Source organism: Lepisosteus platostomus, chromosome 2 (assembly GCF_059453375.1).
Source record: "Lepisosteus platostomus isolate fLepPlt1 chromosome 2, fLepPlt1.hap1, whole genome shotgun sequence".
NCBI classification, from domain to species: Eukaryota; Metazoa; Chordata; class Actinopteri; order Semionotiformes; family Lepisosteidae; genus Lepisosteus; species Lepisosteus platostomus.
In genome coordinates this window covers 31,512,106-31,529,127 of record NC_142612.1, presented here as the reverse complement: position 1 = coordinate 31,529,127, position 17,022 = coordinate 31,512,106, and the positions used below count along the sequence as shown (strand labels likewise).

The 17,022-nt window shown below is 40.5% G+C and overlaps 1 protein-coding gene across 21 annotated transcripts in view; it reads left to right on the top strand.

Moving 5' to 3' along the window:
• The window catches only part of caska (calcium/calmodulin-dependent serine protein kinase a), a 259,244-nt gene that overhangs the window by 231,125 nt on the left and 11,097 nt on the right, over nucleotides 1-17,022 (top strand). For 5 of the 21 annotated variants that reach the window (XM_088605405.1, XM_088605395.1, XM_088605288.1 and 2 more), the window contains 6 exons: nucleotides 1,169-1,204; nucleotides 3,947-3,985; nucleotides 5,753-5,949; nucleotides 7,891-8,006; nucleotides 15,047-15,127; nucleotides 15,212-15,292. In XM_088605405.1, the coding sequence (XP_088461531.1) occupies nucleotides 1,169-1,204; nucleotides 3,947-3,985; nucleotides 5,753-5,949; nucleotides 7,891-8,006; nucleotides 15,047-15,127; nucleotides 15,212-15,292 (550 nt within the window). Of the gene's footprint in view, nucleotides 1-1,168; nucleotides 1,205-3,946; nucleotides 3,986-5,665; nucleotides 5,950-7,890; nucleotides 8,007-15,046; nucleotides 15,128-15,211; nucleotides 15,293-17,022 lie in introns of all 21 variants that reach the window. The other 16 variants (XM_088605316.1, XM_088605343.1, XM_088605278.1 and 13 more) reach the window with 6 other exon arrangements.

The following is a 17,022-nucleotide window of genomic DNA, read 5'->3' as shown; positions in this document are numbered from 1 at the left end:
TGTATACCACACGTAGACCATCAGTTTAGCTGCTCAGCACAGCATTGCAGTCAGGGGTCATAGCCACAAAGTGATCTGACACAAATACTCGCGTATCTACTTGCTTGACCTAGTGTGACTTGCAGGGCCTGATGCAGCTGATCCTACAGATAATCAGGCAGGTCCAACACAAGGAAGGTGGGGGGGGTGATGTTTTTTGTGTCACATGACTCTTTATGTAAACTCAGCATTTTAATTGATTGGCATGTTATATGCAGTTGTTGTATTGGGCCCTAGCAAATACAGTACCTCAGGCAAACCTGTTGCTGCTGTATCATGTCAAATAGGTTAAAATTTTTCATCCGAACTGCGTGGAGATGCTGTGCAAGCAGTAGGGTGTTTCACCAGAAGCAATACAGGTTTGACAGGAAGTGTAAAACGGTATGACAGACTTGCATCGGTTTCTTTTATTGTTGTCCCGTTAGGGGAAAAAAAACTAAAACAGGACACGAAGAGAAAATAACAAAGTGCAGTATGCGGCCCGTCAATCCCCAGCCACCCAGAAAGTCTTCCAGAGCCCTGCTGTGTTAAAACGAAGTTGCCCAGGGGTGATGGTACAGCAGAGCTCCTGGCCCAGGAGACGCACAAACAGTGTCAGGCTCCAGCTTCACGTTGTGTTGAAGTGCTCTTGCAGGGGGGGAATTGGGGGGGTGGGGGGTGCTCATTTTAAGACGGCAGGGCTCTGTCAGATATAACGTCCGGGCCTGATTAACGATGCGTGTGAAAGGGCTGGCCCCCGAGACCCTCTCGGAGCGGTGTCACCACAAAGCAACAGGGCTGCATGGTGCTGGGCCCCAAGACACAGCCAGTTCATGTCTGCCCAAGCCACCCCATACTCTGTTGTTGATCCAGCCGGGTGCTGAAGATGCTAGCTTGTTCTCTGCTTCTTCTGGCTTGCCGCTAAGAGCCTGGCCTCGTTCAGCCATGTTGTACTGTTTTATGCAGACTGATGCCTTGTGGGTCGGAGGAGGAGTTGGGGTGGGGGGGAGGGGGTAGACGTTTGTTTCTGCGACATTGACCGCCAGGAAACAAGCCTGTCTTTGTGTGTAAGCCTGGTGGGGTTTTTTTCCCCCAGTAAACGGTACATTTATTTTTTTTTTCTCTTTCACGGGTGACCTTTATTCTGCAGGACCTGCCATCGACTACCCAGCCGAAAGGACGACAGGTGAACCGAACGCCTTAGCCCCTTTCTTCATAGGCTTTAGCGTAGCCTCTAGCAAACCCCTCATTCCTCATTCCTCCCATCCCATGGTCCGTATGTGTGTGCAGCAGCCTGGTAGGAAACACGCCCCACTTAACTGCCACTGCCTGCTGATTATTTTTGTTCCGTTTTTGTCATTCATTAACAATGTTGTTCATGCAGCCTGGGGATAGACTGATGCCAGGTCTCACGCCCCAGGTGATTTATGGAGGGGGTGCCTATTGTTAGTACTTCCTAAAAGTGAACGTGCAGTCTGTCAGCCAATAGCAGTGAAAATTTAGATGGGACCCCCTGTCTCATCAACCTTTTTAATGGTCTTACTTTCACCTAGCATGGCTGTTTTCCACTGTTCTGTGTACAATGGACAGATGCAGCCTGCAAGCTGGAGCTGGTTAGACGTTAGAATTGATTTGCCAACCATAGAGGTTTAGCTCCATCTGTGACGCTCAGGCGCAGGTGACAAGGTACACCTTTCATAGCCTGCTGTGTCACCACAGTCTCCTTGCTATTTGAAATGTGCTATGTACTTCCCTCAAGACTATGGAAATGGAACTGTGAGCCTCAATCATGCCTTGATATATACTGCTTACAAATCCCGAGTTATTCAAAAGTCAAATCACAATTTACTGCAATTTGTCATATCTGGCCAAAACCATTCGTCATAAAGATTTAAAAGTTTTTTTTTCCATGTTATTCAATACCTGAGATTCAGTCGTCTGAGTAAGTGACAAGGTAAGGAGGCTTGGTGTCAGTATATCCCTGGTTTATTTTCAGCTTGGCTGAAGAAAGGAGATTCCACCCCGAACAATAGAACTGAAACCTCTTATCATAACACCCATTACCCCCCTGGTGTCCCAGCTGTGTAGTGGGATTGAGATGGCATGCAAACAATTTTGTTCAAAGATGAATGACTAATGAAATCTTCCCAAGGGTGGTGTAAGGCAGATATCGGCTTTTTATTGAGGGCTTACACCTGGCCGCAGACACTTAGGTAAAAACTATCACACACAAAAAAGTATTTTTTGCTGCCTGGCTATTTCCCCACACGTGGAGCATGAATTCATACATTTCACACTTGAAAAGCTGCAATTTTCTGAAAATGAGTGTTTCCCACTTTGTTTACTGAAAAGCAGACCCAGAATCTACAAGGCGCAGGTGGTTATTCAAAGGGTTATCTCCTTTTCCATTCCTCTTGCCAAAGCCTGGGATCATTTCATTGAGTCTTTGTCTTGACAGAACCCTGTTGATCAAATGAATGCACTAATTCTCCCAGGCTGACTATAAGCCAGAACCATGTCCAGTGAAGGACTCTTGACCAAAGAGCATAAGCTTGAGTTCATGCAGAGAAAAAAACTTGGAGAGTTGACTAGTTCAAGCTGTACTAAAAACACAGCGAGCAATGTAATGAAACCTTCTATAAGTCTTACTTTCAGCATTTAGGTAGGTCTCACTCTGGGATTTTAAAGAACACGCATCAAGCAAATTTAGAACGTTTTTTTAACAGCAATATTAAAACTATATGACAGCTGACTATGACCCTTTAAAAATGATGCTTTGTTTGAACATAAGGCTCCATCACCCATTCTTAACCTTTATAAAAGTTTTATGTTAATAGATTATATCATTGTGTCTCCTGACATAGCCATAAAGTGTTCAGGAGAGAAATAATTTGTATGACTGTGGGAGCTTTTTTTCCCCACACTTGTTAATAATATACATTTTCCTGGCAACTCAAAGGTTGTTTCCCAGCCTAACAATTCAATAATGTCTCTTATTGTCATTGGAAAATGCAGTTGTGTCTCCCTGGAGTAAGAGCTCATGAAACAATATTTTGTAAAGATCTTTTAAAGAGTATGGTAGGTAGACATCTGTGCCCATTGACAAAGTTCTGTAAGGAAGTTGACAAATCATGAAGATGGTCTGTCAGCAGTCGAGATAGCATGTTGAAAAGTGTAAACTCTGGAAAATTAGTGATTTCAAATATGCTGTTCAAGAACAGTTGTCCACATAAGGACAACACAGCACATTTAACTAGTTTTTCAGAGATTCTGGAGCTCAGGGAACTCCTGATATCCAGAAGATTTTCCATGTCCTCCAGTTGTCAGCAGATAAACACTAGGGAGAAACTGGCCTAGGTACACCTTAGCTGGATCGGTTTGCACAGAGCTGTTCCCAACTTGGAGACCCAGAAAAAAATGCAGTTTCTCTGCACCTTCAGGATTTGACATGGGAGCCTCTCGTGTGAATAAAAAACAACATGGCCTTCCCAGTCTCTGACACCACTTGGACATCCGGCGTAGAAACTGTCCATAAGGTGGCACACTTTACAAGCCATGGTCATGGGACTTGAATACCCTTCCTGTGCCAGTTAGCTCAGACATGCCCTCACCCATACAGGCAAATCCTGATCAGTTAAATCCTAGTATACTCACATGTGGGATGCAAATCTAGCTTTTTATTAGTGTCAAAACTGCTGGGACAAAAAAAAATGTAGAGAAAGCAAAATTCATAAAGGTAATGTGAAAGAAACGAGCAGCCTCTGATGAAAATATTGACGTTTGTAGTTAAAAGCTTTTGTAACATTCTGAAAAGGCATTGCTTTAGAAATAGTGAACAGCTGTCTTTTTCTTGCTTACCAATGTTTTTTTAAAACCAAATTACCATTTTATTTTATTGCATGATGTGTGTGGTGCTTTCAAATCCTAGATCTCAAGACCTACAATCAAGGATAGAATTAACCTGAAGGTAAGATTTAAAGAATGATTCCTTAGTTGTAGGTTAATTTTTTCACTGTCTGATGGAAGCGTTCCGTTGAAAATATTCTTTGAGCAGAGCTGTTCCATGCAGGAATTGTTCCTTTCTAAAATCACTGCTGTGTGGACCTGGCTTGTTGTGAAGCTTGAGGAGTTCATTTTAAATTTCTCCATGTCTTACTTTTATTTTTCTGCTGATGTGAATTGGGCAGAGTGAACTTTCTTGTCATTTTTGGAAGCTAATAGGATTACATAGTCCATGAGAAGCAATTAGAGATTTCTGTTAAAAATGTAGTCATGAGTCTATTTTAGTTCAAAGGGGGGGGGGGGAATGTGATTACAGCATAAATGGTTTACTACTTTTATACTTCCTGAATACAGTAACACCTCAATTTAACAGAAAAATCAAGGATGTTTTGTCCATTGAAGGCTGGTGTCCATTAAATCACAAATTGCAGATACCGCATATACATGTATATGCAACCGTTATTGAACATAGAAACTTAAACTCCCCACAAAAAACCTATTACACAAGAACTCAATGATGAAAACATTAAAATTAAAGAATGCAGTGCAGTAGGTTTATTAAAATACTGTAAAACACTAATATTTCAGTTGTACAAAATAAATAATGTACTGTAAAACAACAACAAGCACTGTTTAAATCCACTAACCTGTTAAGGTTATGAAAAAGTGGTATTTGTACATTGAATTTCCATGAAACAGTTTTCTTTGTTTTGTATATCACACATGCACAAAACGGACACCCCAGTTTCCAGCTTCTCTTGAAGTTCGAGTTTCTCACGTAAACTCAAACTAGGAACTTGAACTAGGAAACAAAGGCTACAGCCCCCTCGCACCTGATTAGAAAGCACCTAGATGACATGCATAGGAAAGCCTGAAGCAGCAGTCTTGGCGATCGTTTGGGGGCTTGCCTGACACTTGGTGTCCTGCGTCCATAATTTGTCCGTTGTTTCCTCAAGTCCCTTGTTTCCATGTCTATTAAATCAAGGTTTTACTGTACATAGCTATCACCCCGTACCAACCTGCAGCTCACAGCTGGCAGCCCACTGAAACTCAGCAGGTGTGAGCCTGGTCAGTACCTGGATGGGAGACCTCCTGGGAGGTTGCAGCTGGAATTGGTGTTAGTGGGGCCAGCTGGGGGCGCTCACCCTGCAGTCTGTGAGGGTCCTAATCCCCCAATTTAGCAACGGGGACATTATACTGTAAAAAAGATGAGGTTCCTTTGGATGAGACATAAAGTCCAGGTCCTGACTATCTTTGGTCATTCAAATCCCAGGGTGTTTCTCGAAAAGAGTAGGCATGTGACTCCAGTGTTCTGGCCAAATTCCCCCCTGAGCTTTGCTAATCATGGCCTCCTAATAATGTGATGTTGCACATTGGTGGTGGTGGAGGGGTGTCCCCATCACCTGTGAAGCACTTTAAGTGGAGTGTCCAGAATAGTGCTGTGTAAGTGTGAGCAGTTATTATAGATGACTCGTTACTGCCCTGGTCACATCTACAGTTCTGCTGGTCTCTACTTTGCCATCCCACACAATTTAGAACGCACCTGTTGTCAGCATGTTGGCGCGTCTAGGGAAAGGCTTCCATCTTAGTTTTCATCTGCTCTCCGGCCTCGTTTTCCTCCACTTGCTTTTAATCGCGCCAGCAGCTCAGAGGGGCAGACTTGCTTTTCGACGAAAGAAAAGCAAAAAACAACCCCGCCGAGGCCCTCCGTGATGGGCGTGTCATCCCGCAGATCTACGTCAGAGCACAGTTTGAGTACGATCCGGCCAAGGATGACCTCATCCCCTGCAAGGAGGCCGGCATCAAGTTCCGGGTCGGCGACATCATCCAGATCATCAGCAAGGACGACCACAACTGGTGGCAGGGCAAGCTGGAAAACGCCAAGAATGGGACAGCAGGCCTCATCCCATCTCCGGAGCTCCAGGAGTGGTGAGTGTCTCCACCGAGGAATGTCTCCACCCGTTCTGCATGTGGCGCGCCGTGTCAGCTGCTCTTCCACTGTTGGAAAGCATGAAATCGAAGTCTTGCAGCTTTCATGACTTGAAACGAATAAAGCTCTTTTTTCCATTGATGTCAATGACGTGAGTATGGGGGGAACAGCTGCATTAAACAGGGGTGGAATTTGTTTCATCGGAGACTGGAGAGGGGGCAAGATGATGATTTTGGGGGTGGCTGGTATGTCATTTCAGCACCCACGGACACTTGCAGAATTGTTCCCCTACTTCTGGAGGGCTTTAAGAGAGGTTCCTCTAGCTGTGGTTTGGATTTCTGTTTTCAAGGAGGCAACCACTGTTCCTGTGGTCACTGTGATGCCCTAAAATGGTCAACGCTTTACCTGAATGAGGGCAGCAGTGCGGTGCAGTGGTTAGAGATCTGGACTTTCAAGGTTGTGGATGTGGGTGCTGTTTTGCCCTTTTAAGACAGTACTTCACCCAAAATGTTATAGTAAAATATCCAACTTTTGACCGAAGGCATCAGCAAAATCCGTAGGCAGAAAACGACATAACTACTTCACAATCACTTTACAACACAGTAGAGCAAAATCCAAATAGCAAAATAGTTTCATGCAAACATTCCAGCTCCACTATTCTTCAGCAAGTCCCTGTCAGCTCTCAGGTTTTTCACTGTTCTCACTTGACTTGTCTCTACACTTTAGTTCTACTCTTAGCTTTTAGCTGAAATTAACTCAACCAAAAAGTTACAAATACTATGTCTGTAATGTAATTAGGACAGTGTTTCTTCATTCAAGTACAACATTAGCCCTAGAATTGTCTCTCGGTGTTCATTGAATTTATTCGATGTCATTTTTTTGTCATATTTTTTAAAAAATGAAAGCGAAGCAGTGTCTTAATCTGTCTGGCATTGTTGTAACCAGCCTCTTTAATGCAGACACAAAGCTAGTGAGGCCTAGAGCTACCTTTGAGACTTCAGACAGCTTGATTTTTTTAAGTTTTTCAATTGTGAAAGTGTACAGACTAGCACTCTCTCAAAGCCAGTTTCCTTAGTGCTTTGTGTCTTCCATGATTACTGTGAAGACACAAAGCAAGTGAGACATTAAAACTTTCTGCCCCTCAAGTGGACAGTGGGTTTGGTTTGGACTGTCTCACAACGATAAAGCTGGAAGATGACTTTGCACTAGTGACATCATGTTTGCATTCTGGGATAGTTAACATGACGAAATCAGTGACAAGTAAAAATGTTGAAATGTTCAATACTAATGACTAAACTAAACTGAATTAGCTTTGTCAGACTTTTCTGGCATTCTACCAACAACATTGTGCACAATGTCTTTAGCCCTATGGTAAAATAGTGGGGTAAAAGTTCGCTCATTCTACAATAGATCGGCCTTACGAAAAAGAAACATGCCAACATACAGGTGGGATCTGTCCTGACCTCATCATATTGTCCCTTTTTGGATGCTGCACACTGAAGCTTTTCTATCCTTTTTAAATCCTGACTCACTTCCACTTAGTCTTGACTAAAAAAGGTCTCCAATCCCGCTGTTATTTCAATATGTACCTAATCTCTGAAAATATATTTTAAGGCAGAGCAGAGCTCTTTAACTGATAAAAGTTTTCAAATCTGAAGCACGCCTGCTGGGTCTCAATGAAGTCATTTTTTTCCCCACCAACAGTCACCAATTGGCCGCATTTAGTTGTGACCTCATACAGCAGAATTGAGTTAATTTCCTTTATTGATCAGTGCAGATATCTCAAGTGTAAAAGGCTCACCGTTCCTTGCATGGCAGATCAAACTACACTGTAAACATCAATTCATTACAATTGTACTGTGGGTTTTCAGAGGGAGGAGGATGCCAATCGGCAGTTTGGAATCATTTTTTTAATCTTATTTTTCGTTTTCTTCCTGTAGGCGTGTAGCCTGTATAGCAATGGAGAAAACCAAACAAGAGCAACAGGCCAGCTGCACTTGGTTTGGAAAGAAGAAAAAGCAGTACAAAGACAAATACCTAGCAAAGCACAATGCAGGTAAGGGGACAGACCAATGGCTTCTAACTCCTACAGGGTTCTTTTCCCCTTGAAGATGCACGCGCAGGTTCCCTTCTACAATGTGCACACCAGTTGGGCCTGCAGTCCAGAAAGAAGGTTCTGGAATGCGACCGCAAGCTCTCTCGATTGCCTGAGGCTCGAGATGGAGGTGGCCTGAGAGACCGAGTTCTGATTCCATGATGGTCAGAGCAGTCTCAGTGATTCCAACTTCACGCTGTCGATGGCAGGACTTTAGCACCCACGCAGCACAGCTCTATTATTCTTTTGTTTCATTGACCGCTCTGCAGAGAAAGAAATGGTGCAAGTTAATAGGAGAGTGCTGATGCAAGCGTTTTGCATTGTTCGCCAGAAAAAACCCTACTTTTAAAAAAAAATAGAGAAAAAGGTCTGTGGTGTACAATTTTTTTCTCCAAGAAAGTGAGAAATGGGATTTCTTTTACATACTGATTTTTTTTTTGCCGAAAAGAACCTCTCCACATCAGTTGTATGTCTTTTAACTTTTAATTTTTACATCAGGTGCAGTTCAAAGTAGCCATGACTTGTGTGAATTTTTAGTTTTATGGTGTTGTAACAGTGTTAACAACACCATTTGTTTTGAGCAGGAAATCCAAACCCCAAATCACCTAATTATGTGCTGACTCAATGAGATCTTGTACATCTTCAATAAACAGTGAGCAGAGTGAGGGCTTTCATCTTAAAAAAGCAACAAGTTTTATAGCTTTTTTTAAACTCAAGACTGCTTCTCTTTGAACACCTCTTACTAACTAACCCAAGGTGTGAGCTGTAGGATTGTATATTGAAAGAATGTGAATAATTTCACAGAAAATTAATTTAAGTGTTCAGCTGAAATAAGGTTTTAAAACAAATGGAAGGAGACACGCATTAGATTTTGGTTTCGTTTGATAGTGGATATGTTGCGCAGTCTTTCGTGCTTATCGGCACCTGTCAAAATGTCACTGTTTCCTTGTGTCAGTTTTGTGCTGTCAAGCAACAGCGCTGAACAGCAGCCTCAGCTGTGATGCTCAGTTTCCATAGAAACCACTGTGCTCAGCAAAAGATGTGTGAAGGCCCAAACTCTCACCTTATAATAACTGCAGGCTACAGTCTTAGAATAAACAGAACTGTCTCTTAACTGATATGGCACAGCTTTTATTGTTAGAAATAGAGCTTTTCTATGAACTTCAAAGGCTTTCCAAACCAGTTCTAACGTAGATGACTTCTTTCTTTCCACGCATAGAATCTCATCAGCATTATTAACCTCAAGACAGTACAGTGGGGTTCTGCCAACTGTTTACCAGTTGGGCTGGAAATCTAGCAGTAATATTTGAAGTCCTTTTTGTACAGGAATTCCTTGCCCATTGGCAAAGGCTACAGGTTGAGGAGCCACCCAAAACAAATTAAATAAGTCATATCTCTAGAACACATTGTTTGTACTGGATTCATGTACAGTTCCATGCCTAGTGATGTAGTGTCCGCGTTCATCTCTCCACTGGTCTGCTGCCTAGCATACACATAGGGATGTGTTGGCTAGCACATTATGTATTATGTGCAGGGCAAGTGCAAGAACATGCTGCAACCTATTATGCTGGGCTGAAGATAAAAATGAACAGCATAATCTAGTTGGTGAAAATACAAGACCATGAATATAATTAGTTTCAGCCATCTCTAACACTTTTTGCTAACTGGGTGTGCATGACTGTACTGCGTTCACAATTGTCTCTCCATAGTTTCTAAAATTGGAAAGGTCAGCCCTCATCCTGGAGAGCCCCAATCCCGCAGGTTTTATGCTTAACCGTTGAATCAATTTCTAAAGACTCTCAATACATGGCGAGTTTTCATCAAATCAGGAAATGCATTGAGTCGGTTAAGTCAGGAATACCCACCTGTGGAGTTTAGGAGCTACAGGTTATTTTGTGTTTTCGTAAACTGAACAAATCAACCGCTTCAGTGGAGAAAATGAAATTGTTCAAAGTGTTTAGAAACTTAATGATTTAAGGATGACCCTTAAAGCCTGCTGGATTGTGGTTGGTCGCACCTGTAAAGCACAATCGCAACACATTATACAGTAGTTACAGTTTATAGAGAATTGTTCCATACGGCCTGCCTGGTCACATTACAGGAAAGAAGCTGGGGTTGAACCACAGAAAGAGGTAACCCCAGTAGCAAATGGCAATAGGAACCATGACTTTGTAGCCAGACGAAACAATAATTGATTGTTTGCCTTTTTTATTCCTTACCCCACTTTATCTATAAAACATATTTGTCAACATAAACTAATATTATGTTTTATATTTTTCCTATGTAGCCTATTGTTGCTCATCATTTCCAGTGTGTATTTGTAGTTTGTTTCAGCTTCCTGCATGTGACTCTAAGATTGTCTGCATTGAACGTCATTTGCCAGGTTTTTGCCCAGTATTGAATTTTATCTAAATCTTCTCTAATTTGCATTGGCATCTTCTAGAGTGTTTGCTCCTAACTTGGGAGCATCTGGAAATATTACTAGTTTACTAACTATAGCAGAATCTAGATCATTTATATAAATTAGAAACAGCAGTGATCCTAGTACAGATCCCTGTGGTACTCCACTAATTACATCACCCCAGTTTACATATTCATCCCTTATCTGTGCCTTCTGTTTTCTGTTAACCAATAATTAACTAATTCTCAGTACAAGCACTCATGTTTTTCCCATTGCCTTTGCCCTGTAATTTCAGAATTGCTTTTTTATGAGCAGCTTTATAGTAGCTTTAGATAGTCTTCTAAAAATCTAAATGTGCTATATTGCATGCTCTCTGTGTGTTACTGTTGTTGCTTGTTCAGGGAGCTCAACTTAGTTAAGGCCTACGTTTTCTAAATCTGTATAAGATGATGTATAGGTGATTCTATAGATTAGTTCTAGTTGTTTCCATTACCTTATAAACAAATTGATTTATAGTTACATGGTCCAGTTTTGTTGCCCATCTTATGAATGGGTGCTAATTCTCCAGTCCCTGGCTATGAGCCCAGACTTGAGAGACTCATGGAAGAACTGTCAATCTGCCATTTCCCTTTCTTTCTAGAATAGAATGTTTCCATTATTGTCAGATACATTTTATTTCATTCTTTTCTGTCATTTTGCATTTTTCTGTAATTCTGTTAGTGTCTTGTTGCTGCAGTGGGTTTAATTGGAGTTCTTAAGATAAATGTATTTACATAATGCTGACTTTGGCAATAGGTGTTTCCTTTAGGTGGCCATTTGAACAGTAATTCATCTTAGAAGCTGTAGCTCTGTAACATAGCTGCAGTGCCGGTGGCGATTTGCAGGCTAAGAATTATTGTAGTCCCTGTGTTACCTACAGTATTTGAGCTTTTCCCTGTACTTTAAGGACACAAGAGGCATTTGCTATGTGCAGGACGCAGGGTGGACCATTTAGACTGTGTTTGTGTAACCTGCACACTTTTGCCAGCTGTAGAGCTGACAGCAGATAAACACTAATCCCCATTGAGCCCAGTGTCCTAGTTTCCTGAATCTGATTAAGGAAGGAAGAATGTTTTTTTTTGGAGTTTAGATTGCGCTAGAAAAGATGTTTGCACATGATGGGCACATAGACAGGCTTGTTTCTCCACATGTTCCCAAGCTGTAGGCTGTACACATCTGTTTGCTATAGAGAAAACTGTCTAAAATCCAGGGAAATATGGCAGACAAAAAAAAGAGTGGAAAAGAACACATAACCAACTATCAGAGGTGCTGAGAAAAAACAATGTAGGAAGTAGAGTTGACTGGACATACTCTGTACTTCAAAATACATTTTATTGAACAGCTGTCAATGTTTTGGCAAAGTCTCCTGCCCTGGTCTGTGAGAGCTCCAGTCCTGCAGGTTTCAAAGGCAGCCTTTAGAGCATCACTTTTCCAAAAGCCTGTAATGATCAATTAAGCCGGAGATTTGTTCGGTGAATTAATTCAGAGATCATTTGGAATAACAATCAGAATATCCTTCTGCCCTCATGAACTTGAGGTTCCTACAGTGAAACATTCCTTGCTGAATTACTCAGTTGCTTTGACTTGTGTTTCTGATCTTTAAAAAGCAGGTGATTTAGGGTTGTCAGAATAACTGAATGGGGGCTCTTCAGGATGAGGGTTGAAGATCCCCTGTATTAGGTGATAGTCAGCACACAACCATCTGTCAAATCTGACAAATCCGTCTTTCTTCCCTTTTGTTGTCGTTCTTAAAATTTCTTATTGAGGCATTTTTATCCACTTCTGTAAAGTATTGTCGTGTGAGTCTCTTTGGGGTTAAATTCTGTCCACCCTGGCTTTTGTCAGACACAGTTGTACATGACCTCTCCAGACACAGTCTAATCACCAGTACAATTACTTCTCTCTGTGGTAATGTATAAAATACATTTATACAAGCCTGGGACTTGGCTAAATGTATGTATTATATCGATGCTTCATTTTGTCTTTAAATACAATGATTTAATTTGCACGAGGAAATAAAATACATGAGACATTATAAATTATTCTAGCCTTCCTCATCACCGGGTTTATTTCAATTTTTATCTGTCATTAATATTTAATTTATAAATGATTAAATACTTACATTCTAGTGTTTTTTTAGACTTAAAACCCATTGTGGTGGTTTGGATTATTTTTTAGAAACAGTCTTTGGGGGGAAAAAAGCAAACAAAATGTCTGGTTGTTGAGGCAGGGTGTCGTTTCCCAGCATTCAGTGCAGATAGCTGTTTCCAGTGCAGTGCAGTCAGTTTTTGCTTTGTTTTTGCCCTCTTTTTCAATTGTTTGCTGTTTTACTTGCTGTAAGATCTTCCTTCAAGGGGTATATTTTTTATGTAAAATTGCATGTTCAAACCTCTGAGGCTAATAGCTTCCTCGCTTGCTTCTTAAGGGTAAAACTGCCTCGTGTAAATGTACAATTATGTCTTATGGATAGTTATGTATACTGGCAAAGAGCATGCTAACAATTCGTCTAACTGCAGTGTTAATCATTACTTGATGTGAGTGTGTGATTTGCTGTGTGATTTATAATACTGCATGTTAGCTTTACTGTGTGCATTTTTGATGCATTTTCTTTGTTAACTGATGTAACTGAACCATATCTCAATGACCCCCTGTACATTTTTCATGCCGTCTGCTCCCAATGGCCTCTCTGCATGTAAGTAACACATTGAGTGACAATGCCTCTTTATTTGCTACTTACCTGTTTTCTTCAAGTTTTTTTTTGTCTTACTCTTCTTCTTCTTATTGTTGCTATTCAACTCGTTTTGTTTCTGTTGAGAGTTGTTCAGAACAACGTCTGACAAAAGCAAAACTGGCAAGACAGCGCTGTGCAGTGTCAGTGTGGTTTTGATTTTGCCTCCCTTTGTTGTGGTGTGACACAACTCAGTTTCCTGTTAGCATCTGCTCCTGCCGAACGTCCTGTAGAATTCACCTTCGTGAGCCCTCGAAAGTGTGGGACCGGGGTCTCAAACTCCAGTCCTTCATGTCCTCGATTTACATTTCATCTCAAGCCTTCACTACAGAGCACTGCCATGTTAAAATGAGCAGTTTTTGACCTGGGGCATACCCATGTGCAACACTATGGCGCAGGGCCTCACACAGATGCTGAGGCAGAAGGCAGCCATCTCTTTCACTAACTCAGGGAGTTGAAGTGGATAAAGGACAATTCCCATGTGCTTGAAGCTGCTCTCGTTAATGCCGCAGGCCTCTGTATTGGATATGAACATTGCTGGACGAACAGCAGACTTTCACACAAGCCTTGCCGCTTTTAAAAAAAGACTTCTTTCCCAGAGGTTTTTAGTATTCCATTTGTCCATTTAATGAAATACTTAAACCAAACTCTTTGTCTGGTTTTAAAAAATATGTAATAAAACAGGATGGAACAAACGTGGGCGAGAGTCCTCGGCCTTTCAGATTCTGAGTTCAAGACCTCTGTCACAGCTAAAAGCCTCTGACGGGTTATTTAGCTATAGATCCCAGAGAAGCCTTCACTGAGATGCAGTTGTAAACATAGGTTTTGATATATTTGTGCATACAGGTCCATAAGTAAGTTTGGCAACTTGCCATTTATACTGTACATGTAAATACATTTTTGTATCCTTTATGTGGCCAACAAAAGGAACTGTGGTAACTTTGCAGTTTCATCTGCTGTTGCATTGTGGTTGGGTGAAGAGCTGATTAACATGCATACTCATAATTCATTGCCACTGTAGATCTTAACCCTCATCTTTCACCATCATTTCAAATGAATATATAATTGTGCTACAGAGAACCATTTTAAATTTTTATCCTCATGAAACGCTTGTCCAGTCTCATTTCACTACTGTTTTTATTGCAGTATCCCAAGATCTCCTGCTGTGTCTTGTCTTTAGTTTCAACCCCTGAGTTCTTCACATTAGCACTGCAGAAGTCACATCCTTCAAAAATAGTGCTAACAGGAAATGCATGCTGGGAGCAAAGCTCTGTGCTGGAGAACAAGTTTGAATTCTGAGGAGAAAATTAGGCCTATATTATTCATACAATTTAGAAATAAGCACAAAAACGGTGAATATGAGAGGTTTAATGGTAATGCTTGTAGTAATTATCTTAGGCGAAAAAATACCACATTTTTATTGTATCACATGTGTGGATAAAATGTACGGTGTTAGTCTTTTCATTTGGATATGTGCTAATGGCTTGATTAGATTGTCCCATCCAGTCCAGCAGCATGTTAATGTTTGTGCATTGTCAGAAGCATGATTATTCAGAAAATGGATGGCATACAGAGAGATGAAAAATACCAGATTATGATAAATATTCTACAAACTGGTTTAAAATGCCAGATCCATTGAATGTTGAATCTGTTGTGAGTTCCAAGGCTCTTAGAAATCACTCTTCACAAACATCATTCCTGAAAATCAGTCTTCAGCATACATTGGTCAATCTTTTAACATTAACATTTAGGTCTGTAGATTTGTCTATGGGTTTACTTAACTTTCACTAAACCAAAGGAAAAATCTGCATTCACACTTTGTCTGTTTTGCAGTATTTGATCAACTAGATCTCGTCACGTATGAAGAAGTAGTGAAATTACCAGCCTTCAAAAGGAAAACACTAGTCTTGTTAGGTAAGTTCATTATTTGTGAGAACCTGGTAGTTACCTTGTGTAACATAAAGCAAGTATAACCTTTCTCCTTCCCCTTTTTAACAGGTGCACACGGTGTTGGGAGAAGACACATTAAGAACACACTAATTACAAAGCATCCTGACAGATTTGCATACCCCATTCCCCGTAAGTACTGCTTGATGACTTTCTTCACAGGTAGAGTGATTTATAAGTAGTCTCCCTTTTCTTTCACTGGAAGGATAATATGAAAAAGTGTTTTCAATTTAGATCCGGCTACTGTAAGAACATTTTCTGAGTTCTTGAGGATTTAAAGCTACTGTATCTGGATTTCAGAGTCCTGAAAGCTAAATCATTGGTTGAATTGCAGCTCACACTATCAATTTCAATACCCTGTACAGTGTATCAATATGTTCACAGATTACCAGAAACAGTAGTGATATGTTGACAACAGCTAACAACAGGTCTGTATCTGTGTCAAAAACATTTGGGAAGTTTTTTCTAGCCTCGTCTCTTCAGTACTTTTTTGTGATACTGATATTATTGATCAATAACTTTATTTTCAAAACAAGTGACAAAACAAAGCTATTCAGACCAAACGTACCTAAAAAATCACTGTATTAGTTAAAATTTCTCAAAACAAAAGTTATCATTAGAAATTCATTATGGAATACATCCTATTCGATTGGAATGGGTTTTATGCAGTATTTATGCTGGTTATACACTTACGTTTAGCACTGTAGAGTACAACTATAAAGTGATTCATAAATACACTATAAATATTGCCATGTTGAAATTTCTTAAATTGTACAAATCGCAACACATATAAATAACCAATGAAAACCTGAGGCAGGAGTGATTATTAGGACATGACCAGTGACACTTAAAAGCTATGTTTTTCCAGATAATTTCATGAATGGCTTTTTTAGAATGATTCAAAACCACTTTCATTTAAATGTCACCTTTGCAGGATGCTGCTTTCTTTAAGTACACACCACATGGATTACTGTTGCTTCTGTGATTAAAAAGATTAATGGTCAACTTGTTTTTTAGTTTCAGTCGACAATAAATTCAAGAGTTATTAGATAACCGAAGCAATAACAAGGTATTAATGCTGGGTATAAGGATCTAGGTCCAAATGTTAACTTTGCTGTCTAGAATTTAAACAATAATACAACAATTTCCATTGCTCATAATTCTGCTTTCCTGATTCGCGGCAAGGTGTTCTGCTTGCCTGGCACAAGGCAGTATAAAATAAAATCAAAGAAAAGAGGTTTAAAACCTCATTTTTAACTACAGTGGATATAAAAAAGTCTACACACCCTTATTAAGGCCAGAAATGTTTCCATCTTTAATGTGACCTTGCAAACAACAAAATTCAAAAGAAAAACAAATAGATAATTATTAGGAAAAATAATTGAAATGAAAACACCCTGGTTGCATAAGTGCATACCCCCCCCCCCAAAAAAAACATACTTTGTGGAAGCACCTTTTACATTTATTACAGCAGTAAACTTTTGTGAATAAGTCTCTATCAACTTTGCACACCTGGACAATTTTATCTCACTCTTACTTGCAAAAAAGTTAAAGCTCCTTCAAATTGCCAGGGGATCTCCTGTGCACAGCTCTCTTTAGGTCATTCCACAGGTTTTCTATGGGATTGAGGTTTGGGCTCTGACTGGGCCATTCCAAGACTTTGATCTTTGACGTTCCTTGGTTGACTTTGATGTGTGCTTTGGGTCTTTATAATGTTGGAAGGTGAAATTCCTTTTCATCTTCAGCTTTCTGACAGAGGCCAGCAGGTCTTGTGCCAAACTATCTTGATATTTGGAGCTAGTCATTATCCCATCTATCTTGACTAGAGCCCCTGTCCCAGCTGAAGAGAAGCAGCCTCAAAG